Source organism: Helianthus annuus, chromosome 9, assembly GCF_002127325.2.
Source record: "Helianthus annuus cultivar XRQ/B chromosome 9, HanXRQr2.0-SUNRISE, whole genome shotgun sequence".
NCBI lineage: Eukaryota > Viridiplantae > Streptophyta > Magnoliopsida > Asterales > Asteraceae > Helianthus > Helianthus annuus.
In genome coordinates this window covers 174275286-174299479 of record NC_035441.2, presented here as the reverse complement: position 1 = coordinate 174299479, position 24194 = coordinate 174275286, and the positions used below count along the sequence as shown (strand labels likewise).

At 39.7% G+C, this 24194-nt stretch overlaps 1 protein-coding gene across 2 annotated transcripts; it reads left to right on the top strand.

Annotated features, from left to right (window-relative positions):
• The first annotated feature begins 7514 nt into the window (after positions 1-7514).
• LOC110912161 (heparanase-like protein 1) lies at positions 7515-12135 on the top strand. 2 transcript variants are annotated; one of them, XM_022156843.2, is made up of 10 exons: positions 7515-7786; positions 8247-8475; positions 9107-9143; positions 9258-9441; positions 9525-9673; positions 10285-10518; positions 10777-10966; positions 11062-11187; positions 11293-11395; positions 11489-12068. In XM_022156843.2, exons 2-10 carry the CDS (start codon positions 8266-8268, stop codon positions 11882-11884), a joined length of 1629 nt encoding a protein of 542 aa, XP_022012535.1. In that variant the 5' UTR covers positions 7515-7786; positions 8247-8265; the 3' UTR covers positions 11885-12068. The 2 variants fall into 2 exon arrangements, with proteins under 2 accessions (XP_022012535.1, XP_022012529.1); XM_022156837.2 differs by having other exon boundaries at positions 7516-7730; positions 11489-12135.
• The last annotated feature ends 12059 nt before the right edge of the window (positions 12136-24194 follow it).

Genomic DNA, 24194 nt, shown 5'->3' with positions numbered 1-24194 from the left:
CGAATCAATCTAGACATAAGCGATGACAACAGATTATAGTGTGGGATGTGTGACTATCAGCCCGATGAGTAGCGCTTTAGGACATGGCTCGGGATGTGAAAAGATGGACCCTGTTGGTGAAAGATTGTAGGGCTCCGTTTCAAGCAACGACATTAAAGGCAACAGTCACGGCGACATCAAGGTATTCATAATCGTAGCCTATCGTATGGAAACAAAGGTGACTTCGACAAGGATTGACTGTTATTTCAAAATGTCAACAACCAAGGGAACAATGACAGTTTTGGGAGTTCTAGTAGCAGTAGCAACAACACAGGATGTGGTACTTATGAAGGGCATTTAGGATTGGCGTGGGCGGCGCCAGGATTATAACAATATGGTGGCCTACACATTCTTGGTAACTAATCACTTCATCACTGTTCTGCTTAACCCTGATACTTCTTGAAACCGAACCTGTTGTGGAATCGGCAGATGGCAAGCCCACTGAAACCTCATATGATTGTTGGAATGTAAACTCGACCTTGTGGGACAAGTTTTCGACGTCGATCATCCTTCTACTACCCTTGATAGTTTTAATGCAGTAGTCCGTATGGATTGGTTATCCAGATATCACATAGATATACCCCGTGAGGAGAAAGTTGTCGTCTATCGTAAAGTATAGGAGTGGTGCAGAGGTTAGCATCAATTCAGCAATGAAGGTCAGAAGTGTTCACGGAAGGATTACCCCGCTATGCTAGCACTCGTATCGATGTTAAAGTTAAGGAAAAGAGGATCGAGGATCCAACAACTGTTCGTGATTTCTTTCGGTGAGCTACTCGAGGAACTTTCAGGAGTTTTGGCGAACCTAGTTTTTCGCTTTGGGGAGCCCCAGTTACACCCATGAAGACGAGCCTTACCGTACGTGTACTGGTTATCAAGAACTTAACAAGGTGACAGTTAAGAACCGCTTGCCTCGACCATGTATTGACAACCTGTCGACCAGTTGCGAGGGACAAGTTCCCATCGAGGATTGACTATCGAATGAACTATCATTGGGTGGAAGTCCAAGGGGAGAATACCCTTAGAATGGCATATTGAACGCAATGCGGCCATTGCAACCTTGTACACCATGATCATAGGGATAATCAGCACACCAGTAGCTTATTGGACCACAAGAATCGACCGTGTTTGTTGATGACGTTTTGGATCATTTTCAGGAGAAAGGAACAACAGGGGCGGCATAGTATCCTAGTTTAGAGCTCCTGATGGAGGGGCCACTCCACGCGAAGTCTAGTTAAAGGCAACTTTTGGATTCGAAAGGTACATTTTGGGCATTTAAACAACGAAGTGGGAATACGCGTGGATCTCGCCAAGATCCATTTTGTTAGAAACTGATCAACACCAAAGATCCCTTCGAGGATACAGCAATCTCTTTAGCACAGCAGGGTGCAGTGCTCGTGGAAGACAAAACAGGAGGATATCTTTTCAGTTTTCGAATCCCAACTCTGCAATGCACTGAGCATCGTTTTTACCTGAGGTGCGATTGATTCAGTGGTATATCATTATGTTTCGAATCAGAGTCCCAGTTATGCGTCGACACAACACGAAAGAGTGATGACCTACGTAATGGAGTTACAAAGAGGAATTGCACGACACACAACCGGCGGTGGACACCGTGGTATTTGGATTTACTTGGAGGCATTACTTGGACGGTACCGAATGCGTTACTTAGACCGATCTCAAGGGCCTCCCGTGTACCCTGGTTTCGAAAGAGTTAAGACAGTAAATGGCATCGTTGGATGGAACATTTGGGAGGATTACGACTGTGGAACTTGAACGTGTTTGAGCTTTGTAGCTCGCTATCGACTCTAACTTACCTGATCAGACTCGCTCTGCACAAGCTGGAGAACTGAAGGGAGAATATTCAAGTTGAACCTATGCGGGGCATGGAGAAACAACCTTAGCAGGCCGAACGATATTCGCTACCTCATGGAACCAATGTGGATCTCATTATACGGTAACTGTAGGAAATTTGTGTTGAGCAAAGCACCCCGGCCTCAATATTCTAGTCGTCTGGGTTTTGATGAGAGACATTAGTCTTTATGAACCTTGTACTTGTAATCGGGCATGAAGGCCCACCTAGCCATGCATGGGAATGATGTTGACTGGTCGGAAAATCAAGGTAAAGTATCAGCAACCAGAAACATCCATATGGAAATGAGAACTGACCGTAGTGGATTCTGGCACTAGTCTACTTACAACTCGAAACAGGAACATTATCACCTGAGTGATCGTAAATTGTCTCACGTTACTAGCATGCTTTCTTGTGATCAAGGAAACTGATGAGTCATCACAGCTGTGAATGTTCCTTTGAGGGAGGCGGTTTTTAGGCACGAGGTGCCGACTCCTGTTACCCTTGGTTTTGACCTATCCTAATTTATGATAGGCACCATACAACGCTCTTGGTTCACGTCTAGACATGAGCATTACTTATCACCATAGGACAAGCGGTCAGAGTAAACGAACCCTCCTGACACTCGAGGACATGCTGCGAGCATGTGTGTGAAGGACTTAGTAAAAAAAAAATTGGAAGGACACCTGCCTTGGTTGAGTTTTGCTTCAACAGTTACCATTTTAGTATGCATACAGCTCTGTTTGAGGCATTGCTTGGATGATAATGCCAACCTCCTTGCTGGACTGAGGTGGATGACCATCTAATCACGAGTCCAGGACTTGCACTCGAAACTCTTGGGAAGATTATTTAGATTGGAAATCGTGTGGCGACAACGCGTGATCGCCAGGAAACCTGATAACTTAGGAAACACTGAGAGTTCGCTGCAGGCGAACATGTCATATTAGAAGTCTCACTCTGGGAGGATGCGATACGCTCTGGGAAGCGTGGCAAGCTTAATTACGATATATTGGGACATTCAGAATTCTGGAACGAATCAGTGATGTGGCTCACAAACTCGAGTTACCTAGCGAATTGGATAACGTTAACACTTGTGATACCCTTGTTAGAGCCTAAAGTTAACGACAAGTTGCGGTTGTCAAGGAACCCATCGAAAACATGAACCAGGAAACCAAGGTTAGTTAACATGGTCGAATCCCAATCCCGAGAGTTCGTTGGAACACAAGACGTGGATCGGAATTCACATGGGAACGCGAGGATCAAATGAAGCTCAAGTATTCTAAACTTTTTCCTGATGACCAATCTAATTCTGATAAAGCTGGTGAATTTCGGGGCGAAATTCCTCTTCAAGTTGGGGATGATGTAGCACCTGAAGAAAATCTGCAGCAAACTTGATTTACCACCTCACTCCTTTGTGCTTACTTGTCAAATTTCGGGACGAAATTTCCTTCAAGTTGGGGATGATGTGACAACCCGAACTTTCAAGGTATTGTTGTGCTCTTCAGTCTTGTGATCATGATTCCTCTTGGTTCCTTTTGTCACGTTTTTGTCTTTCTAATTGTTAAACATTGGGAATAAACTTGTTAAACCAAAATGTAGACGAAAAGGATTGATTGTGTGTTGGGCCACACACACACACACCTTATGTCTGGGCCGCACACACATCGTATGCTTGGGTCGTGCGTATATTTGGGCCACATACCTCCTTAGTTACACTCCACCTTCTCCTTGTTTCTAAACCCTTTCGGCCCACACATGTTATCTTAGGCCTGAACCGCACAAGCCCAAAACATTTTGTAGGTTATGTATAAATGTATGTTTAGAAGTACGTAGGTGATTTTTTTGAAAACTACAACCCTAGGGCTTTTAGGGGATCGACGGCAACCTAACAGCGAGGAAGTTTTCCCTCCTGCAAATCCTTCTTTCGTCCCTTTCGTTCTAAGTGTTAGGTAAGTATACCCATCAGTTGTGACCATGTTTGATTATGTAATTACGTGTTGTGTGCTATGTGTGTAAGTAAGATTAGAGCAAGGTGTCTTGATTATAAACTGAGTTAGATAAGGTCGAGCATTTGTATGTGTTTAACGTGTAGCATGAACGTTTAATAAGGGTCATTAGTGGTTAATTGTGATGAGTACGACGTGAGTATAAATCTGGCAGCATCATAATATAAATTGGTGATTTAGTGTTGTAACCATTGGGGTGGGGATCTCTAAGGGTAAGGGAATAACAGATTGGTTTGGTCTTTGCGAATCATAACTAAATCATGATGGATAACCCATGATCTTGGTTGTATAATAACATGGGTTCATAATTATAGTCGGGTTATGTGATTTGATTCCATTCAAATTATTGAAGTTAAATAGGATTTGTTTTTGTGACATTATACTGTTATGCATGATAAGAATTAACTCATGATCTCAATATTACTTGTTGATAAATATGCATTCATGTTAATGTGAATATTAATTAAAAGGAGTATGATAAATGGTGAAATTAAATTGGTAATATGCAATGATGATGGCATATTGAATAAAGTTGGTTAGAAATAGTCAACAGCATTTAATTGTTGTCAGTATCACATGAGTTGGGTCTTTCTAATCAAATAATAATTCTTCCAAGATTAAAATACAAAAGCTTAAAGGTCCAATAAAATGTTGAAAGCTACCAGTCTATGTCGGCCAATATCTTGATTCAATTGCCGCACACCCCTCGGTCAACCGCACACACACCCACTTAATGAATTGAGAACCTGCAATAGGTATATGGACTGGGCCATATACGGAACGGGCTGCATGGGTAGAAACTAGGAAGACCCACCTGTTCCCTGGTGGGCCGCATGTTATCTTGGGGGCAGCCGCACACTCAGGTGGGCTGGGCCCCGATGGGCCACTCATCTTTCTTTAATTCGTGTTACTTGAGGTTGTAAACTGGATCCAGGCCGGAGAGTCGCAATTGTTGCACCAATCTTACGTGAAATATTAATCTAGTTTAATTACATGGTTGTGTGTTGAAGAACTGAATGAGGTATGTCTTGCAAGCATGAAATCATAAAACGAATCTACTTACTAATAGAATATATGTTAAGCGACTACTTGACGGTATTAGGGTTGATAGACTAACTGGCATGGTTTGAATTATATGTGTGAGTTACATATATCTTGATTGTGTAATATGTGAACAAGGAATACATGGATTGACTTTACGTGGAATATGTGGATTATGTGCTAGTGGATTATGTGCGCCTAAGACTAATTGTGTCGATAACAATTCTAGGGTGTGTTTGAACAATTGGTAAACGAGTATCTAATCTTACCGAGCAAACCAAGGTGAGTTCACTGCACTTTTCTAAGCATGCGTCCCGGTGGTTTGGGACATCTGGTAAACGTTTCTAAAGGGAATACTGGGTAAACTGATTATTTGGGATGTTGGTTATTGAACACAATATAAATCATGTAAGACCCCATACATCTACCGTGTTGCTGAAGAAGCAACGAGGTATTTAGTTGATAGCGCTATTAGGTTTGGCACCCTCACACCGGGCCGAAAGGACGGGCGTGAACTAATTACCTGGACTTCATGACCAATGCCTAGTTAGAGGCATTGGGGTTGGGCATTCACATCGTGTACATATAAGACCCCTTACATCTATTCAAGGTTGTTTGATACCTTGACATCATGACCAATGCCTAAATGGAGGCATTGGGGTTGGGCATTCACATCTAGTCGCTACATACGGTAATCGAGTAATACAACATCAAAACAAAACGTTGAACTGTTTTAAACACACTTCTGGTAACTAAACGCGTTAACAAAACTTTGAACTCACCAGCATCGTCTGACACACTTGTCTGCATGCTTGCAGGTCTGTAGGGTTATATTATTGGGACTTGCTGTCTGGGATGCTGGAGTGGTCATGGGTCGAGAATCATGGAATCACGAGACAAGTCTAATGACTTATATACATATGTTTTATGAAACACATCACAAATGATTTATGCTTCCGCTGTACATGTTGTATTGCATTTAATGTTTTGTAACAACTCATGTTAAGGAATGAAAGTTTTATTTAACATCTTAATCTAAGTTCAATGTGATTGGTGGCTAGATCCTGGTACGTCACACGCCTCGCGGGGGTTTCCGCATGTGGTATTTTGGGGGTGTGACAAGTATCATCGTGCCACCAGCAGAACCACCCGATCTAATTACCTTTACACTTAACTGTAAAAAGTAATAAAGATGGTGTTAGAGGCTAAAACCGTTATAGAATGTAACCTCGAGGTTTGATATATTAAAATACTAGGTTATAACCCCGTATATTATACGTGGTTGAATAAATAATTTTTATATACTAAATAATAAAACAATATATCTTTAAAACATCATTTATTTTACGGGTTGAATAAATATAATTTTATATATTAAATAATAAAAAAATATATCTATAAGAACCATATTGTACAGGCTGAATAAATATAATTTTATATACAAAATAAAAAAGTTATATCTTTAAAACCACGTGTATTACACGGGTTAAATAAATGTAATATTGTTTATCAAATAATAAAATAATACATCTTTAAAAAACCTCATTTATTACACGGGTTGAATAAATATAATTTTATATACCAAACAATAAAAAAAATTACATCTTTAAAAATATACGCATTACACGGTTTGAATAAATGTAATTTTCTGTACTAAATAATAAAAAAATATATATATCCTTAAAAAACCCCGTGTATTGTACGAATTGAGTAAATCTAATTTTATATATCAAATAATAAAAAGTTATATCTTAAAAAACCTCATGTGTTACATGGGTCGAGTAAATGTAATTTTATACAATGAAAATAAAAATATTTAATATATTAATACAAAGTTTATTTTTCGTGATAAAAATAGATTATTCTGTTGTTGCAAAATTTGTTAACGAAGTCTCAATAAATTTAACCCTTTATTTAAAACTCCGTAAATGTATAAATGATAAATAATATTAATTAATTTTATTTTAAGTTTCGTAAAATTTATTTTATACCAAACTAAACAAAAGTTCAAATATAATTAATTCAAATAAAGAATATTATAAATGAGAAGAACATTAAACTAAATAATAATTATTCATAAGATATTAAACTAATAATATTTAGTAGGAGAGTTATCTATAATATAAGATATTAAATTAAATAATATTTTGTAGGAGGATTATCTATAATTAATTAGAAGAGAATTAAATTAAAATAATAATTATATATAAGAGATGGCCTAATATGATTACAAGTGTCCCTAAAGTGGTTTCTTTTATTATAGTAGTTAGATTAGATTAGATTTCTTTTTGAGCTGAATGAATTAAACTGGCTACACCATAAGCGTCAAAATAGTAATTTACTCTTCAATTAAAAAGGTATGTGGTTTTGAGTAGACGGGCTTCAAGTATCCCCGCTGGGCTCGGTGTATTTACCGTCACTAGACCCAAAAACAACTTGTGTATATAATAAAAAGGTTTAAATTACTAAAATCCGATGCTTAACCTTTAATGGGCCTAGTTAATAGACTAATCCAGTCCTATTAATAATAAAATTAGCGGGAGACATTTGGTAAAGCGTCCCTTCAATCTCACCAATTTTTTTGCTTCAACACGCACGCACACGGTGAAGCCGTGAAGGTTTATCGTCCTGTTGTCAAATCATGCGAAACATAAAACCAGCATACAATTTTCATGTCCATTTCCCTAAAACGCAGCAGAATCATATGAAACAGAGTAAAAAAAAGCTTCTTTTTTACCTCTCAACACCGCTTGAGCTGTCACTGCAACTTCATCGTCGTTTAATCACTTCTCCAGGTTAATTTATCCATCTGGGTTTCTCAATTTGCTTCACTTTGTTAAACTTCTTCATGGTAAATATGCATTTGTTTTTTTTTATTATTATTTTTTTAATTACTCAAAATCCATTTATTTTGTCATATTCAAAAGTCTCAAAAAAAAAAAAATATTATTATTATTATTATTATTTAATTTGATGTTATGGAGTATACAACTATAAGTTGTGTTGTTTCAAACCCTTGTAATTCATATATCAAGATGTAAATTATAGAATTTAATTAGTATGTTTCGTTTAAGTTAAGAATTGATCCTCTTGGTAGCTTTGCTTCTACTTTTAGGGTTTATCTAGTAGCCGAAAAGACATTATATTTATAAACAAGAAACACCAAAATTTTTATTCTCATTATTATTTAATTGGTTCGGCTGATAGAAAAGTCTATTTAGGAACACCTAATATTTCACCTAATTGGTAGAAAAATTAGAAAATAATAATAATCAACTACTTTCTCATTTATTTGATCATAAAATTTGCAGAAAAATAATTGATCCATTAATGGAGTTTTGCACTTCATTAGTTGTTATTCTAGCATCAGTTTCTGTGATTGTGGCACAAGATGTTGAAGAGTCATATCTTGTGATTAATGGGAGTTTACCGATGGCTCATACGGATGCCAGTTATATTTGTGCTACTATCGATTGGTGGCCGGATAATAAGTGTGATTACCACCAATGTCCCTGGGGATCTTCATCTGCTTTGAATCTGGTAAGCGTGTTCTAGAAGAGGTTTATGTTTATGTCACCGAATTTGATAAGTAGTCATTGTTTTATCATTTGCAGCAAGCAGCAGTTGAACATATTGTTAAGCAAAAGTTTTTTTTTTTTTTTTTTTCGCATGACGTTAGTGTTTAATGCATGATTTAACTACCGCTAAGAATATGTATAGCGTGTGTTGACAGTTAACCTCGTAATCACATCAAAACCGGCAATTTTTTTATACATCACCAATTTTTTTATCCAAAATTTTAGTTTTTTCTCAAATAGTTAGTGAAATATATGATTACAAAAGTTATATTATTTCTACTATGATAAAATTTTTTAATAAAGTAATTTAGGAGGTTTTATGCATGATACACTTTGGGCAACTTTTAGTCCTTTTGACCCGTTTTCTTTCGAGACAAGTCTTCAATCTTTTGATATTACCCGTTTGAACCATAAGACTGAAACAATAACCTGAATTGACCCGTTCATAAGTAGATGGGTCAATACCGCCAAGTCTAAGTTTGGGGGAAAATTAAAATGGCGTGTATTAACCATTATTTGTGTAAGACCAAATTTTGGACTGTGACATCTTATAATTTTAAACCTCTTACTGTGTTACACTTCAATATTTTCAGGACTTATCTCATCCATTTCTAGCCAAAGCAGTTCAAGGTTGTTTATTTTTCGGGTTTCCCGAGTGTCAACAACTCAACGTTTGTTTATACTGTCTTGTAATGCAAGTAACTCACTTTTACTAAAACGAAATATTTTAAATGGCTTCAACAGCTTTTAAACGTATGAGAATACGAGTCGGTGGTTCATTACAAGACCAAGTATTGTATAAGGTTGGTAATTACTCCGGACCTTGCCACCCGTTTACAAAAACGAAAGGGGGACTGTTTGGCTTCTCGAAAGGCTGTCTTCCCATGAGTAGGTGGGATGAACTAAATCAGTTCTTCAACCAAACAAGGTAAATTTTTAATTATTAAAATTCAATCCATAAATAATTGCAAATTATTAATAATGCTAAAAAAGGAAATGCTTCATTTATAGAGCGCTTGTGACATTTGGCTTGAATGCACTCTATGGGAGACAACAGGTTAAAAAGGGTGCTTGGGGTGGAGATTGGAATTCCAGTAATGCCCGTGATTTCATAAAATATACAGTTTCCAAAGGGTATAAGATTGATTCATGGGAGTTCGGTATGTTGACATTTATTTATGAATTTAGTAACTTACTTTTTTATGAAAATTAAGTAGGGGTGCAAACGAGGCAAGCTGAGCCTGATCTTGAGTCTTGACCAAGCTCGAGCTCGGCTCGTTGGTAGTTTCTTATGCTCGAGCTCGACTCGTTTGTTATATACTAATTAATATATTACATAAAAATAATAGGCTCGTTTAGGCTCGCGAGTTCGATAAGTGAAGCTCGGACTCATTTACTAAACAAGCTTATTTTTAGGTTCGGACTCGGCTCATTAACAAGTTTAAATAAGCTCGACTCGGCTCATTAACAAGTTTAAATAAGTTCGACTCGGCTCGTTTACTAGACAACTTTATATAAGGGGTAAATGTTATTAAATATAAATAAAAACTAATATTACACTAAGGCTCGATAAGGCTTGGCGAGCCTGACGAGCTTCACATGCCAGGCTCGAGCTCGGGCTCGATAAATAAACAAGCTTTATTTTAGGCTCAAGCTCGGCTCGTTTTCACACCTAAAATAAAGTCAAAATCATACATGAGATAATGTACTTGAACTTCTATGCTTTCTTTTTTTTAATCCTATTACAAATTAAGGGGAATAATTGCTGCAGGTAATGAGTTAAGCGGTAAGGGGATTGGTGCAATGGTAGATGCTGATCAGTACGGGAGTGATGTAATTGAACTCAGGGGTATAATTGACGATTTATACAGGCGATTCCGGCCAAAACCGTTACTTGTGGCACCGGGAGGATTTTTTGATAAACAATGGTTTGCTACGCTTCTTCAGTCTTCTGGGTCAGAAATTGTCAATGTATTGACACTCCATTTGTATAACCTAGGCCCAGGTTTGTTCTGGTCAAACTACTAATGATGGGTTTTTATGTATGACTTTTGATTGTCAAATGAGTTAATTTTCAACTTCAAGATTTACAAGAATCATCAGTTTTGTAAAAATAGTGATAGTTGCATTTTACCATACAAAAAGATGTAAAATATAGATATACTGGAGATAACTTTTTTTGAAAGATTCTATGCTAGCTTGAACCAAATAAGTACTAGGTTTGACTCTTAAAAGTCAACAACGAGTTCTTTCTCTTTGACAGGTGTTGATCGAAATTTGGTAAAAAAGATTTTAGATCCCCATTTCTTGAGTCGGGCATCAGTCACGTTTACTGGTCTTCAACAAACAATTGACATGGATGGTCCGTGGGCATCTGCTTGGATCGGGGAATCTGGTGGGGCCTACAACAGTGGTGGTCTTCATGTTTCAGACACTTTTGTAAATAGCTTCTGGTAACCATCTCTATCAAGGTTTACTTTGACCTTTTTTTAAGTTACTTATTTGACCTCCAAAGTCAAAACAGCTTATATAAGTTTAAATATTATAGGTACTTGGATCAGCTTGGAATGGCAGCCAAGTATCACACGAAAGTATATTGCCGACAAACGTTAATTGGTGGAAATTATGGTCTCCTAAATAGAACGACTTTCATGCCTAACCCTGATTACTACAGGCAAGGATCTTTCTACAGAGACTATATTTTCTATTTTTTTTATATCTCGATAAACCTGGATAAAGTATGATCATCTTGTTCAACTGAATGAATTCATTGAAGCAGTGCACTTCTTTGGGACCAACTTATGGGTACCGGAGTTCTTGCTGTTGATAGAAAAAACATTGCACCACATTTGCGCACTTATGCTCACTGTTCAAAAGGCAAAGTAAGTTCGTGTTCATGTTTGGAAATGTGAGACTAGCGGAGCGCGCATCAGCATATGATATTTTGTTCCTCATATGTTGTTTATATGTGGCAGCCAGGTATAACTTTGCTTTTGATCAACCTCAGCAACCGAACTCATTTCACACTGAGTGTTCACAACATCCTAAACATAAATCTACATACAACTCAATACAAAACCTTAAAAAAGAAGTCACCATTTGTTCACGATCTCAAGACAGCGGTTTCGTGGGTTGGATCCAAATCCACAGATGAAAACTTGTCACGGGAGGAATACCACTTAACGCCGCGACATGGAAATATTCAAAGTAAAACAATGCTTTTGAATGGAGTTCCATTAGAGCTAACCAGGAATGGAGATATCCCAAGCTTAAAACCAACCATGGTGAAAGTGGATTCTCCAATTTCCATTGCTCCTTTGTCTATCAAGTTTTTGCAGTTTCCAAACTTTGATGCGCCGGGTTGTGAATGATGCATCTTTGCGTGTACCTCGTGAAACTTGGCGGTGTTGCTTCTATACGTAAATCAGGAGTTTCAAGTGTAAAAAGAATTTAAAGTAAATGGGCAGCCAGCTTTAGTATGAATTATTTTTTTTTTCAAACTAATGTAGATTGTATCGTGTTATGGAGATAAAATTTCCATGTTTCAAATCACTACTCAACTGCACCTCTGGAAATTGTTACCTGTTATATAAACACTAGCGTCGTGAAGTTATCCTTTAAACCTTTTGTGCGACACTTGGTTACTGCTAAGGCTTTTTACCGATTATGGTAGTGGTTTGAGCGACTCTCATCTTTGTTGTACTTTGGTGGTGGTTGGTGAGATGGCTACTATAGTACTTTGGTGATGGTATGAGCACACTGATCCACTTAGGAGTCGAGATTGTAGATGCGAACGTTGAGGATTGAAGTAATAACTTTGCAGCCCTATGGTTAGAGAGTAAAGGTGAAAAAAGGGCAAACCACAGGGACTATCCGAGCATTTTTCTCTTTTCGTCAAGTGTTTACATGCTTAACTCTATACAACTCATGCTATTAAGTAACCTTGTCATAATGCTGTTAAGCCAAAGTTTTAGGACGGGTTAGGAGTGGGCAGTTTATGTTTTTGTTAATGTGACTTTGCTAGCTAAATGGTGGTGGAGATTAAAATAAAAAGACAAACGCGTTATGGTTTAAATGCATTAAGGCAATACATATTGTAAGGAACCATGGATAATAGTAGATTGGCGACAAATCTATACTAGAGCCATGGTTACATTACAAAAAGTCAGTAGGTATTTACTGAAAGACGGCATCTCTATCAATAATCTTTTTAAAAGGATCGTTGCGAGGGGTAACAAAACTGCCTTTTGGAAGGACACTTGTTGAAAAAACACTCATCAAGGAGGTTTCTGATCTAGAAAGCATTACGGATACTTTTAACTTTTAGAACGTTGATGCAGGAGATAGATCGGGGCAGTTTTCAATGTGATCGTTGAGAGTTGTCATGATGGAAGACTCATCTAATGAGAGCTCTATAGGAATTTGAAATAGGTCAAATGGGTTCTGGTTAAGGTAAGTTGCTTTGTGTGGAGATTTTTGCAAAATAGAATTCCTTTATGCTGTGTTTCAGAGATCCACTTAACAGGGGGAGGGGAGGGAAAATGGGGTTTTTTTGCCTGATAATAGTCTTTCCAATTTGGAAAGACATGGAGGGGAGGGGAGGGATGGGGAGGGATTTTTAACTCGGGAACACACCCTTATTGTCAAATCTTAATTAGAAGCGTTGATGTTCAGTCAGTTTGGTTTGGTTTGGTTTGTGAACCTTGTTGATACAGAAGTTTTTGTTGGTATCATCGTCATCGGAAACCCAGGACCATTCGGAACGGACGGTGTTGTGACCGCATACACAATCGTTTTCAAACAACCCACAGTAATCACAATACATCATTATGATTGAACAAACTGAAACTTTCTGAATGAAAAACAAACTAACTGAACAATACTTGAATCGAACTTGAACTTGAATAATAATAACTTGCAAATACAGAACTGATGTTTATGAACAAGGGTTGCGGCCGAATATATATGCAGTGAAAGGGTACGTCCTTGATCAGTCACAACGTTTCATGAAGAGAGATGACGTTTCCCTCATAACCGCTCGTGCGGTTATACTAGACGTACCGATTCAATGAGTTCGGCCCAGCCCGCTTGTTCTCCAACATAACTTAACCTACTGAACTATTATGTTCGACCCACTAGACATTGGCCTCCGGCCCAAATACAATAAACATAAACAAATAGAATTGTTTGACCCATTACGAAACTAAAACAAATATAAACACTACCGGCCCGAAACCGATTTTCGGATGGACTTGATTATTTGATCTTCATTCACCGCCCTAAGCAAGAACATCCGAGTCTCCAGCCGTGATTACTCCTTGCGATTGTTGGTGACCTCTATCTTGACCACCACTTCGTCGTCACTTGATTCTTCGAGCCAACCGCCGTTGTTGCTTGAATTTCCAGCCATGACGTTTGCCTTTTTCCCACGCTCTTTCTTCATGTAGTCGAAGTACCACTCGACTAGTTCCAAGTAGTAGATGTAGGCAACTTTCATTTCATATGCATCATCCGGTTCATAACCGTACTTGGCCGCGATCACATCCCACATATTCTTTTCCATTACTTCCTTGAACCCTCCGTTGTGCTTTACAATGCGATGTAACAATATGAGACTAAGGTCTCGGCCATCAATCAACTCGGGTGGCATTGCTTTTTCACATACGATTCCAAGGAAATCCGTAATAAACCAAATCAAGACTTCTTCGAATGGTGCATCGAAAAACCTTTGGTGTTTCTTTATTTCTTCGTGCAACGTTATAAGATCTCCCGGTTCTACACAACTTTCCATAATCATGTTCCTTTCGATGACGTCTTCCTCGAGTTGTGAGAGAATTAACGCTCGTTCCCGAAGCGTTTCTTTTGATTCACGCGGGTTATCTTTTTTGCCTTCAATATAAATTAAAAGCGCCTTCTTTGCTTTCTTGGAATACACAACTTCCTTCTTTCTTGCCCTCGAATTTTCACCGTACACCCTTTTCTTGTTTCTTTCTTTTTCGAATTCCCTTTCGTAGTAATCACCCAAACATTCTTGGAATTCTTTCTTTTCTTTCTTGTAACCGTTGTCAATGCCAAGATTATCATAAAATGCGTTGAGATAATCTTGTTCTAAGTCGACTTCCGACGTATCTTCATAAATGTCAAATCCTTTCGAGCGACATCCAAACATCTTCTTTAACACACATGTATCCCCCATTGTAACCGTTTCTATCCCTTGAAACAAAAGTTGTTCTAGACTTAACACGTTCTTGTCTAGACTAGGAGCATAACTTACACACGGGATTGTTTTGTCTTTACCGTCCACCGGCACTCTAACTTCTCCAATACCATGCACAAACGAGAAGCCCTTCCTACTCTCGTTTGTTACTACCCCAAAGTGCCTCTTGAAACATTTAAACACATTCCGGTTTCCCGTCATGTGTGTTTTGAATGTAGGATCAACAACCCATATCGAATCCCATTTACCGCCACATGTATCCTTAACCACATAATCACTTTCAATTCGTAACGGGGATAAATTGATATACTTACTTGGGAAAATCGAGGCGATATGACCAAATTGCTTGCACTTGAAGCAACGGATTCCCGGTTTCCTTGGCCTTCCCACCGGTGCACTTGCTTTCTTACCGGACTTCTTCACGAACCCCTTTGGAACCATTTTCTTTGGAAACTTCTTCACCGGTGACTTCCCGGTTCGTATGGTTGGCTTCCCCTGCGCGTACTCATCCTCTTCCGCCGCCCGGCCGCCCGGCCGCACTTTCCACTACGAACAACATCTTCACCGTAATTGGTTTCCACCGATTTTCCCTTGTCTCCACATACCCGGTTCCCATCATGATCACAACTCCTTCCGGTTCCTGTTAAACCTTTGGCTCTGATACCAATGTTGGTATCATCGTCATCGGAAACCCAGGACCATTCGGAACGGACGGTGTTGTGACCGCATACACAATCGTTTTCAAACAACCCACAGTAATCACAATACATCATTATGATTGAACAAACTGAAACTTTCTGAATGAAAAACAAACTAACTGAACAATACTTGAATCGAACTTGAACTTGAATAATAATAACTTGCAAATACAGAACTGATGTTTATGAACAAGGGTTGCGGCCGAATATATATGCAGTGAAAGGGTACGTCCTTGATCAGTCACAACGTTTCATGAAGAGAGATGACGTTTCCCTCATAACCGCTCGTGCGGTTATACTAGACGTACCGATTCAATGAGTTCGGCCCAGCCCGCTTGTTCTCCAACATAACTTAACCTACTGAACTATTATGTTCGACCCACTAGACATTGGCCTCCGGCCCAAATACAATAAACATAAACAAATAGAATTGTTTGACCCATTACGAAACTAAAACAAATATAAACACTACCGGCCCGAAACCAATTTTCGGATGGACTTGATTATTTGATCTTCAGTTTTCACGTGAACCTTGTTGATCCAAGCTCACAACTTATTATGAACCTTGTTGATCCAAGCTCACAGCTTATTATGTATAATAATTAGAAGCGTTGATGTTCAGTCAGTTGGTTACATTTCTACGAAGTTACCCCTTAATAAAATAAAATAAACTCTGGATTAGTGTAACTTATTATTAATCAACTAGATGGATGCATGCGTGATTTGGTAAGGAACACTAATACTAGTAATCACTTAACATGTTAAAAAAATAATTAGAAAAACATAGCAATAACGTACTCAAATTAACGAGAATAAAATGCTTGTTTTTATGGGATTTTTTTTAATATTAATGTGTGAAAAAAGTTATGATCGCTTAAAAATCATAGGGAAAGCTGGTTTAAAAGTCAACAATATGTATTTAAATGATTATACATATGATTTAAAAGTTCGAACTATTTAACCTCGTGAAAATGTATAAATTTACCTTTTATTCCAGTCGTATGTATTAAGATATAACTACTATTAAGCCCCCGCGTTGCAGTGGGGGCGTAAAACCGTGACAAATAGCAACAAGGCCACAACACCGCTAGCGACCACCAACACTGAAGTTGCGACGTGTTAATGCGGAGAAATTAGACCGAAACATAAAACATAGAAAATAATAACTAAGTCGATTTAGGACCCGTGCGTCACGATGAACCTATCAAACGGGAAAAAATAGATGACCAAAAAAACCTTGAACCACAACCGCACGTTATGTAATGTTAACTCGCAAAATTTAGAACGAATCGTAAAACAAAACGTAAAAACGTTGAACCACACATGAACGTTGCGTCGTGTTAACTCGCAAAATTTAGAACAAAACGTAAAACGAATTTTTGCGAAATATGAAAAGTATAGGGTACCAAAGTTGAAAGTAAAAAAGTTCAGAGGTTAAATTGGCAAAGATAAAAAGATTTGGGGTTAAAGGAAAAAAACCAAAATAATTTTAGGTTAAAAGTGTAATTATATCAATTTTTTTTTAAATCTCTCTAAACATAGAGTACAAGATGAAGCTATAAAATAATAAATTTACCTTTATCCTTTAGTTTCTTACTTTTATTTATGTAACATATGTTTACTTTCCTTAATGTTATGTTTATTGACAAAAGAAGCAAATCTGGTACGAAGTATACATAACATTTCAGGAGTGACAAATGTTATTGATATGAACGGTAATTTAGTCATTTTTTTAAGTGAACTAGTTTCTCCCTGATTTTCAAACAACTATAAATTTTTCATACATTAATATTTAAAAAAAAATACTTGTATTAACGAGCATTTCATTCTCTTTAATACAAGCAGACGATTGCTATAGTTTTCTTGATTTTTTACAAGATACAATGTTACACATTCAATGTAAATCAATACATGATTACACACAGAGGCGGAGCATAGTGTATAGTGGGGGGTGCACCGGCCCCCCGAATGTTTCGGTTAGAAGTGTAAAATTTCATATTTTTTGTTCGAAAATTTTAAAATTATATAGGATTGTCCCCCCAATTATTTTGCCTAAATATTATACAATATATAAATTGGGTCCCATGACTTTCCGCTGTCACACCCCAACCGAAGGCGGAAACCTCGGGGCATGGCACTGAGCGAACCAGATTGACCAGGAGAAATCCATAACAAATAATTTTACCAAATATTTAAGTTAAGTCCCATACCATAACATACTTAGCAAATCAGTTAATACCGACATTGTATCTCGCAGACAAAATAAATTGTTCTGACAACTCAGATTTCAAATAAAAATAAATTGTTCGTTTGTTTCTAGACTCTTCCTAACTTGATTCCTCATGGCAAGCATCCTAGCAGAAAGCATCCTAAACACCTGTCACATACGTTAAAATACGGGTCAATACACATAGTGTAAAGGTGAGCATACAAGTTTGATAATAGTAATAGAGTTCGAAATAGTTTACGCATAACCGGCATCTAACATGTACAAAGTGAAGGCAAGTAGGTTATCGACAGAGAAATATACACAGACGTGACTGCGAGTTGTAGAATGCGTAACACATATCCCCACTTGGACACGTGAAGTAAAGCCCTTAACAAAACCCTGTCCACGACAGGTGCTGAGTCCAAACTATAGTACTATCGTTGCTAAGTTGTCAGGCAACAATCACTGTGTTAACATAATATACAAGCATTCATCGAATAACACGTATAACATGCGAGAGCGATTAGCGTATAAATAGTGTTTGCGTTGTGTGTAGATGGTGATTTAGAAAAAGTAACGTATGTAACACCTAAAAGTGCATAAAGCAAAAAGTGTTCGAGTATACTCACAGATTATGTTTAACAAATAAACACAGCCTTGGATTGAAGGAGCGCTGAGAGAGATTAGCCTGAACAGTTAACGATACCATAAACGATAAGCGGCGCGTAAAACGGTGCAATAATCCAAGTGTCGGACGGTAATCCGATCGGATGGCAATCCGGTCGGATGGCCGGTCGATCGGATGACAATCCGTTCGGATGGTCATCCGATCGGGTGACCATTCGATTGGGTTGTCATCTCGTTCGGTAAGGATGTGTTTGTGTATGATGGTTTGCCTTTTGAAGTTTTAGTTGTAGCATTTTGAAAACAGAGAAGTATTTCTACCCTTCAGGTCGATCGATCGAACAACGGTTCGATCGAGTGACGATCCGTTCGGCGAGGTATTTCTCAGAGAACAAGTTCACAGCAGTGTTGTCACTCGATCGGGTGGCAATCCGTTAGAACTGGTAATGCATTGAACATGTTGAACATTGTTTAAGTGTTGAAGTCCCAAACGTCACATGGTCGGATGGTCGTTCGAGCAGATGGCAGTCCAATCGGACGACAATCCGTTCGATGTTCAATACTTTTGAAATCCAATAATAGTTCAAGTTGTGGGACCAAGTGCAAGCCGATCGGACGGCTGTCCGATCGGATGGCAATCCGATCGAATGGCAATCTGATCGGACGGCAATCTGTCCTAACAACTTGATCGTCTTGACACTTGATTGTTTTGAAAGTTTGAAGTCTTGATCCAGACGGTGTGATATCGTGCTGAACAACAGAAACCCGTCAAGACTCAAGTGACCCGATCAGACGGAATCACCCTAGTCCGATCAGTTAACTGTTCGAGACGGTGGTTCACATTCAACGCGAAATTGGTTGTCTCTGGATAGAATTCAGATCTTGAACCGACACATCACTAAGGAAGAATAGAAGATCAGAACGAGCTCCGATTCAATCGGTTTTGAGTGCATTGAGTGTAAAAGAGTTGAAAGAAAGTTAGAAAACCATCTTTCAATCCTTTTCACCATGAATCTGTGTAGATCTATGCGAAAACATTGTTGGTTCATGTGGAATCCCTCAGATCTGAGTTGTTCTTGGTGGAATGAGGCCAATACTTGAAGTTCATAAGAACTCCATGATGACATCATCCTAGAACACCTCAAATCCGTTGATTTCACGGTTAAAAGTTAAGATTCAAAAGAGAGAAAGATGAAGGAGTGCGTGTAGATCATAGAAGTACAAGATTTAGGTTGAAAACTTACAAGAATCGCGAGAAATCGAGAGAAAGAAGAGCTTGAGTGTGGCTGGGTTGAGTGAGAGCTGTCACATCAAGTGATGTGACAAGTGAGGGTATTTATAGGGTTTCCCAAAAAGGAAAGTGCAAGGATCGAGTGGGCCACCGATCGGATGACTGTCCGATCAGGTGGCAATCCGATCGGATGGCAGTCCGATCGGTTGGCCATCTGATCGAGCGGTCACTCGATCGAGTAGCTCCGACGATTTGAGTTTCGGCGTTGCGTTCCGTACGTTGGGTTTTGCGATGCGAGTTTTGATTTAGCGATGCGATAGATTACCCATTAGTTACACAAATAACCTAACTACTATATCTAACATACAATCATTATGAATAACTTGCGTTTAGCGTCTGCGATTCGTTTGCGATAGAATTGCGGTTGCGTTTCGATTAATCACCACAAAACATAAACTAATCATGCCCAAGTAACACATATGTAACATACACACGTAAAACAATATACAGAACCTATAATTCAGTGCGTGAATGCGATTGCGATGCCATAAGCGATAAGGCGATAAAACATGCGATAAATAGCGATAAATCTCGATTAATAACATGTACTCCACATAATACAACTAAAGCGATAAAATATATAGATTATCTACAAGTCAAAGAAGTCAAAACAGGAGTTGAGCAAGGAGTGACAGATCGCAATTAGCAATCTTTTCTTCCTTTGACTTCAATCTTGACTTTGACTTTGACTTTGACTTTCGAAACACGGGGTGTTACAGCCTCCCCTACTTAAGGGAATTTCGTCCCAAAATTAGGCTTTAGCTGTAATAGACAACTGCGGGTACTTCGCCTTCATGTCACTTTCGAGTTCCCAGGTGAACTCCGCGCCTCGTTTGCCTTCCCATCGGACCTTCACAATGGGGATGTGTGAGCGCCTGAGCTGCTTGGTTTCTCGGTCCATGATCTCGACAGGCTTCTCCACGAAGTGTAATGTTTCGTTTACTTGAAGATCCTCTAGAGGAACTTGTAAATCATGCTCAACCAGGCACTTTCTAAGGTTCGATACATGGAAAGTCGGGTGGACGTTGTTAAGTTCCTCCGGTGTCTGTAGGCCACTTTTCCGATCCTTTCCAGAATCTTAAAGGGTCCAACATATCGAGGCGCGAGCTTTCCTCTCTTGCCGAATCTGACCACACCCTTCCAAGGTGATACCTTTAGGAGTACATGGTCGCCAACGTCAAATTCAAGGGCCTTGCGTCATCTATCGGCGTAACTTTTCTGACGTCTCCGAGCTTTCAGCAAGTTGTCTCGAATTTGGAGGATTTTGTCAGTCGTTTCTTGTAGTAGCTCAGGACCGATTAGCTGCGCATCCCCAATCTCATGCCACACAATCGGCGAGCGACATTTTCTTCCGTACAATGCTTCAAATGATGCCATTTGTATACTAGAATGATAACTGTTATTGTACGAGAATTCGACTAAAGGTAAGTATGCGTCCCAATTACCACCGAAATCTATGACACACGAACGAAGCATGTCTTCAAGGGTACGAATCGTTTTTTCAGTCTGACCGTCGGTTTGGGGATGGAATGCTGTACTTAGATTAAGCGTAGTACCGAGAGCAGATTGAAATGTTTCCCACAGACGCAAGGTAAACCGATCATCACAATCTTCAAAAAAAAAGATGTCGCGAGGCGTCCCATGTCGACAAATGATCTCGTTGGTGTGGATTCGGGCTAATTTTTCTACCTTGTAGTCTTCTCGAATTGGCAGAAAATGAGTAGATTTAGTCAAACGGTCAACGACAACCCAGATGCTATCGTGACCCGAGATTGTACGCGGGAGTTTTGTAATAAAGTCCATTGCTATACTCTCCCATTTCCACATGGGAATTTCGGGTTGGACGGGTAAGCCAGAGGGTCTTTGGTGCTCAGCCTTGACTTTCGAGCAAGTCAGGCACCTTGAAACGTAGAGAGCGATATCTTTCTTCATGCCCGGCCACCAGTACTTGTAGCGAAGGTCCTGGTACATTTTATCGGCACCGGGATGAATAGAATATCGAGACTTGTAGGCTTCGTCCATCAGAATCTGTCGTAAATCAGTCCGCTTAGGGATCCAGATTCGGTCCAGATAATGGAATATCCCATTCGACTTATTCACTAACTGGGCTCCATCGTTGAGAATCATTTCCTTCTTCAAAGTGCGCTCGGTAATGCAAGCATGTTGGGATTCGCGGATAAGAGTTTCGAGATAATGCTGGGCGTGAACATTACGAATGCTATGCAAAGAGCTTCGTCTGCTGAGGGCGTCGGCAACGACCTTTGCTTTGCCAGGATGGTAACGAATCTCACAGTCGTAATCGTTGAGAAGTTCCACCCATCGGCGTTGACGCATATTAAGTTCCTTCTGGCTGAAGATGTGTTGTAGGCTCCTATGGTCGATAAAGACCATACACTTTGTACCAAAAAGGTAGGGTTGCCAAATCTTCAACGCCAAAACAACTGCGCCTAGCTCGAGGTCATGGGTTGTATAGTTCTTCTCGTGGATCTTGAGCTGACGAGATGCTTAAGCGATAACCTTGTCTCGTTGCATAAGAACACAACCAAGACCAAGGTTTGAGGCATCACAATAGACAACAAAGTCATCGTTTCCGTCGGGTAAAGCAAGGACGGGAGCATTGCAAAGCATATGCTTGAGGGTTTGAAAGGCAGTCTCTTGTCCAGTTCCCCAGACAAAAGGCATATCTTTGTGCGTGAGAGAAGTAAGCGGCACGGAGATTTTAGAGAATCATTCGATAAATCGACGATAATAGCCCGTTCGTCCGAGGAAAGAACGTACTTCAGACAGGTTCTTCGGCATAACCCAACTCTTAACAGCTTCAATCTTCGCGGGATCAACATGAATACCTTGACTATTGACAATATGAGCGAAGAATTGAACCTCCTCTAGCCAGAATTCACACTTGGAGAACTTGGCATAGAGTTTGTTCCCTTGGAGTAGCTCGAGAACCAAACGTAGATGCTACGCGTGTTTGGCTTTCGACTTGGAATAGATCAGGATATCATCGATGAACACGATGACGAAACGGTCAAGAAATGGTTTACACACGCGATTCATCGGATCCATGAAAACTGCGGGTGCGTTAGTTAAACCAAAAGGCATAACAACGAACTCATAGTGGCCGTAACGAGTGCAAAAAGCGGTTTTGGGTATATCCTCCTCTTGAATGCGTAATTGGTGATAGCCTGAGCGTAGATTGATCTTCGAGAAACACATAACACCTTGTAACTGATCAAACAAATCATCGATTCGAGGCAGGGGATAGCGATTCTTGATTGTCAGCTTATTCAGTTCCCTGTAGTCGATGCACATCCGGAACGACCCGTCCTTCTTTTTGACGAAAAGGACTGGTGTGCCCCAAGGAGAGGTGCTAGGGCAAATGAAGCCTTTATCAAGCAATTCCTGGAGCTGACTCGAGAGTTCGCGCATTTCGGACAGAGCGAGTCGATAAGGAGCTCTAGCAACAGGATTGGCTCCTGGAATGAGGTCGATGCGAAAGTCGATATCACGACTTGGGGGTAAACCGGGTAACTCATCGGGAAAGACGTTGGGGAATTCACAAACAACGGGGATATCTTTCACTTCAGGATTACCTTTCTTTTCCTTCTCCGCTACTACGATGTTAGCCAAGAAAGCTCTGTATTCCTTGCGGGGATACTTGCTAGCTTGGACACACGACATGAGTTGGAGTTTTTTCGACGCGACTTCAACGTAAACACACAATAAATCACCATTAGCGAGCGAGAATCGAAACATCTTATCAAAACAAACAACTTCGGCACGATTTTCTCGAAGGAAATCCATGCCTACTATGACGTCAAAACTACCGAGCTGCATCGGAATAAGGTCGATAGGGAAAATATGATTGTTGAGTTCGAGAGTACATCACGAAGAACAGAATGGACGACGACGGTTCTTACGGTGGCAACTTCAACATAGAATGACGAAGGGAGATGGGCGTGCTTACGATTAAGGAGCTTTTCGAATTCTAACGATACAAAACAGTTATCGGCTCCAGTATCAAATAAACATGAAGCATATATACCATTCACAAGGAACGTACCATTGACCACATTGTTGTCGGCTTGAGCTTGACGGACGTTGATGTTGAAAGTTCGTCCACGTGCTGCTTGCTGCTGTTGTTGTTGCTGCTGTTGTTGCTGGGGCTGCTGCTGTTGGGGCTCTTGCTTCACCACCCTATTCGGGCACATATTCGCGAAGTGGTTGGGATCACCACACGCGAAGCAAGCTTTAGCATGGATCGCGGGCACAGGAGCCGCTTGCTAGCCTTGAGGAGCGGGAAGTAGAGCTTGTTGAGCAGGAGCTGGAGCTGTAGCTTGACGAGGACTAGTACGGCAGTTTGCGGTGAAGTGGACGTACATGTTGCAATGCACGCAGTATCTGCAGGCGATTCCCACTGAGTGATGATAAGTACATGTTGGGCAAGCAGGGTGAGGACCGGTATATGCACGCTTAGCCGGCGGTGCATAGGTAACTGGTGCTGCAGCTGGTCAGTGCTGAGGTTGATGCTGAGCTGGTACAGCTTGAAGCAGGGCAGCGGTGGTGACAACGCAATTTTTGCAACTATTGTTGTTGTTCTTCCTCTTGCGACGAGAGGACTTTGATGATTGAGGAGCGGCGG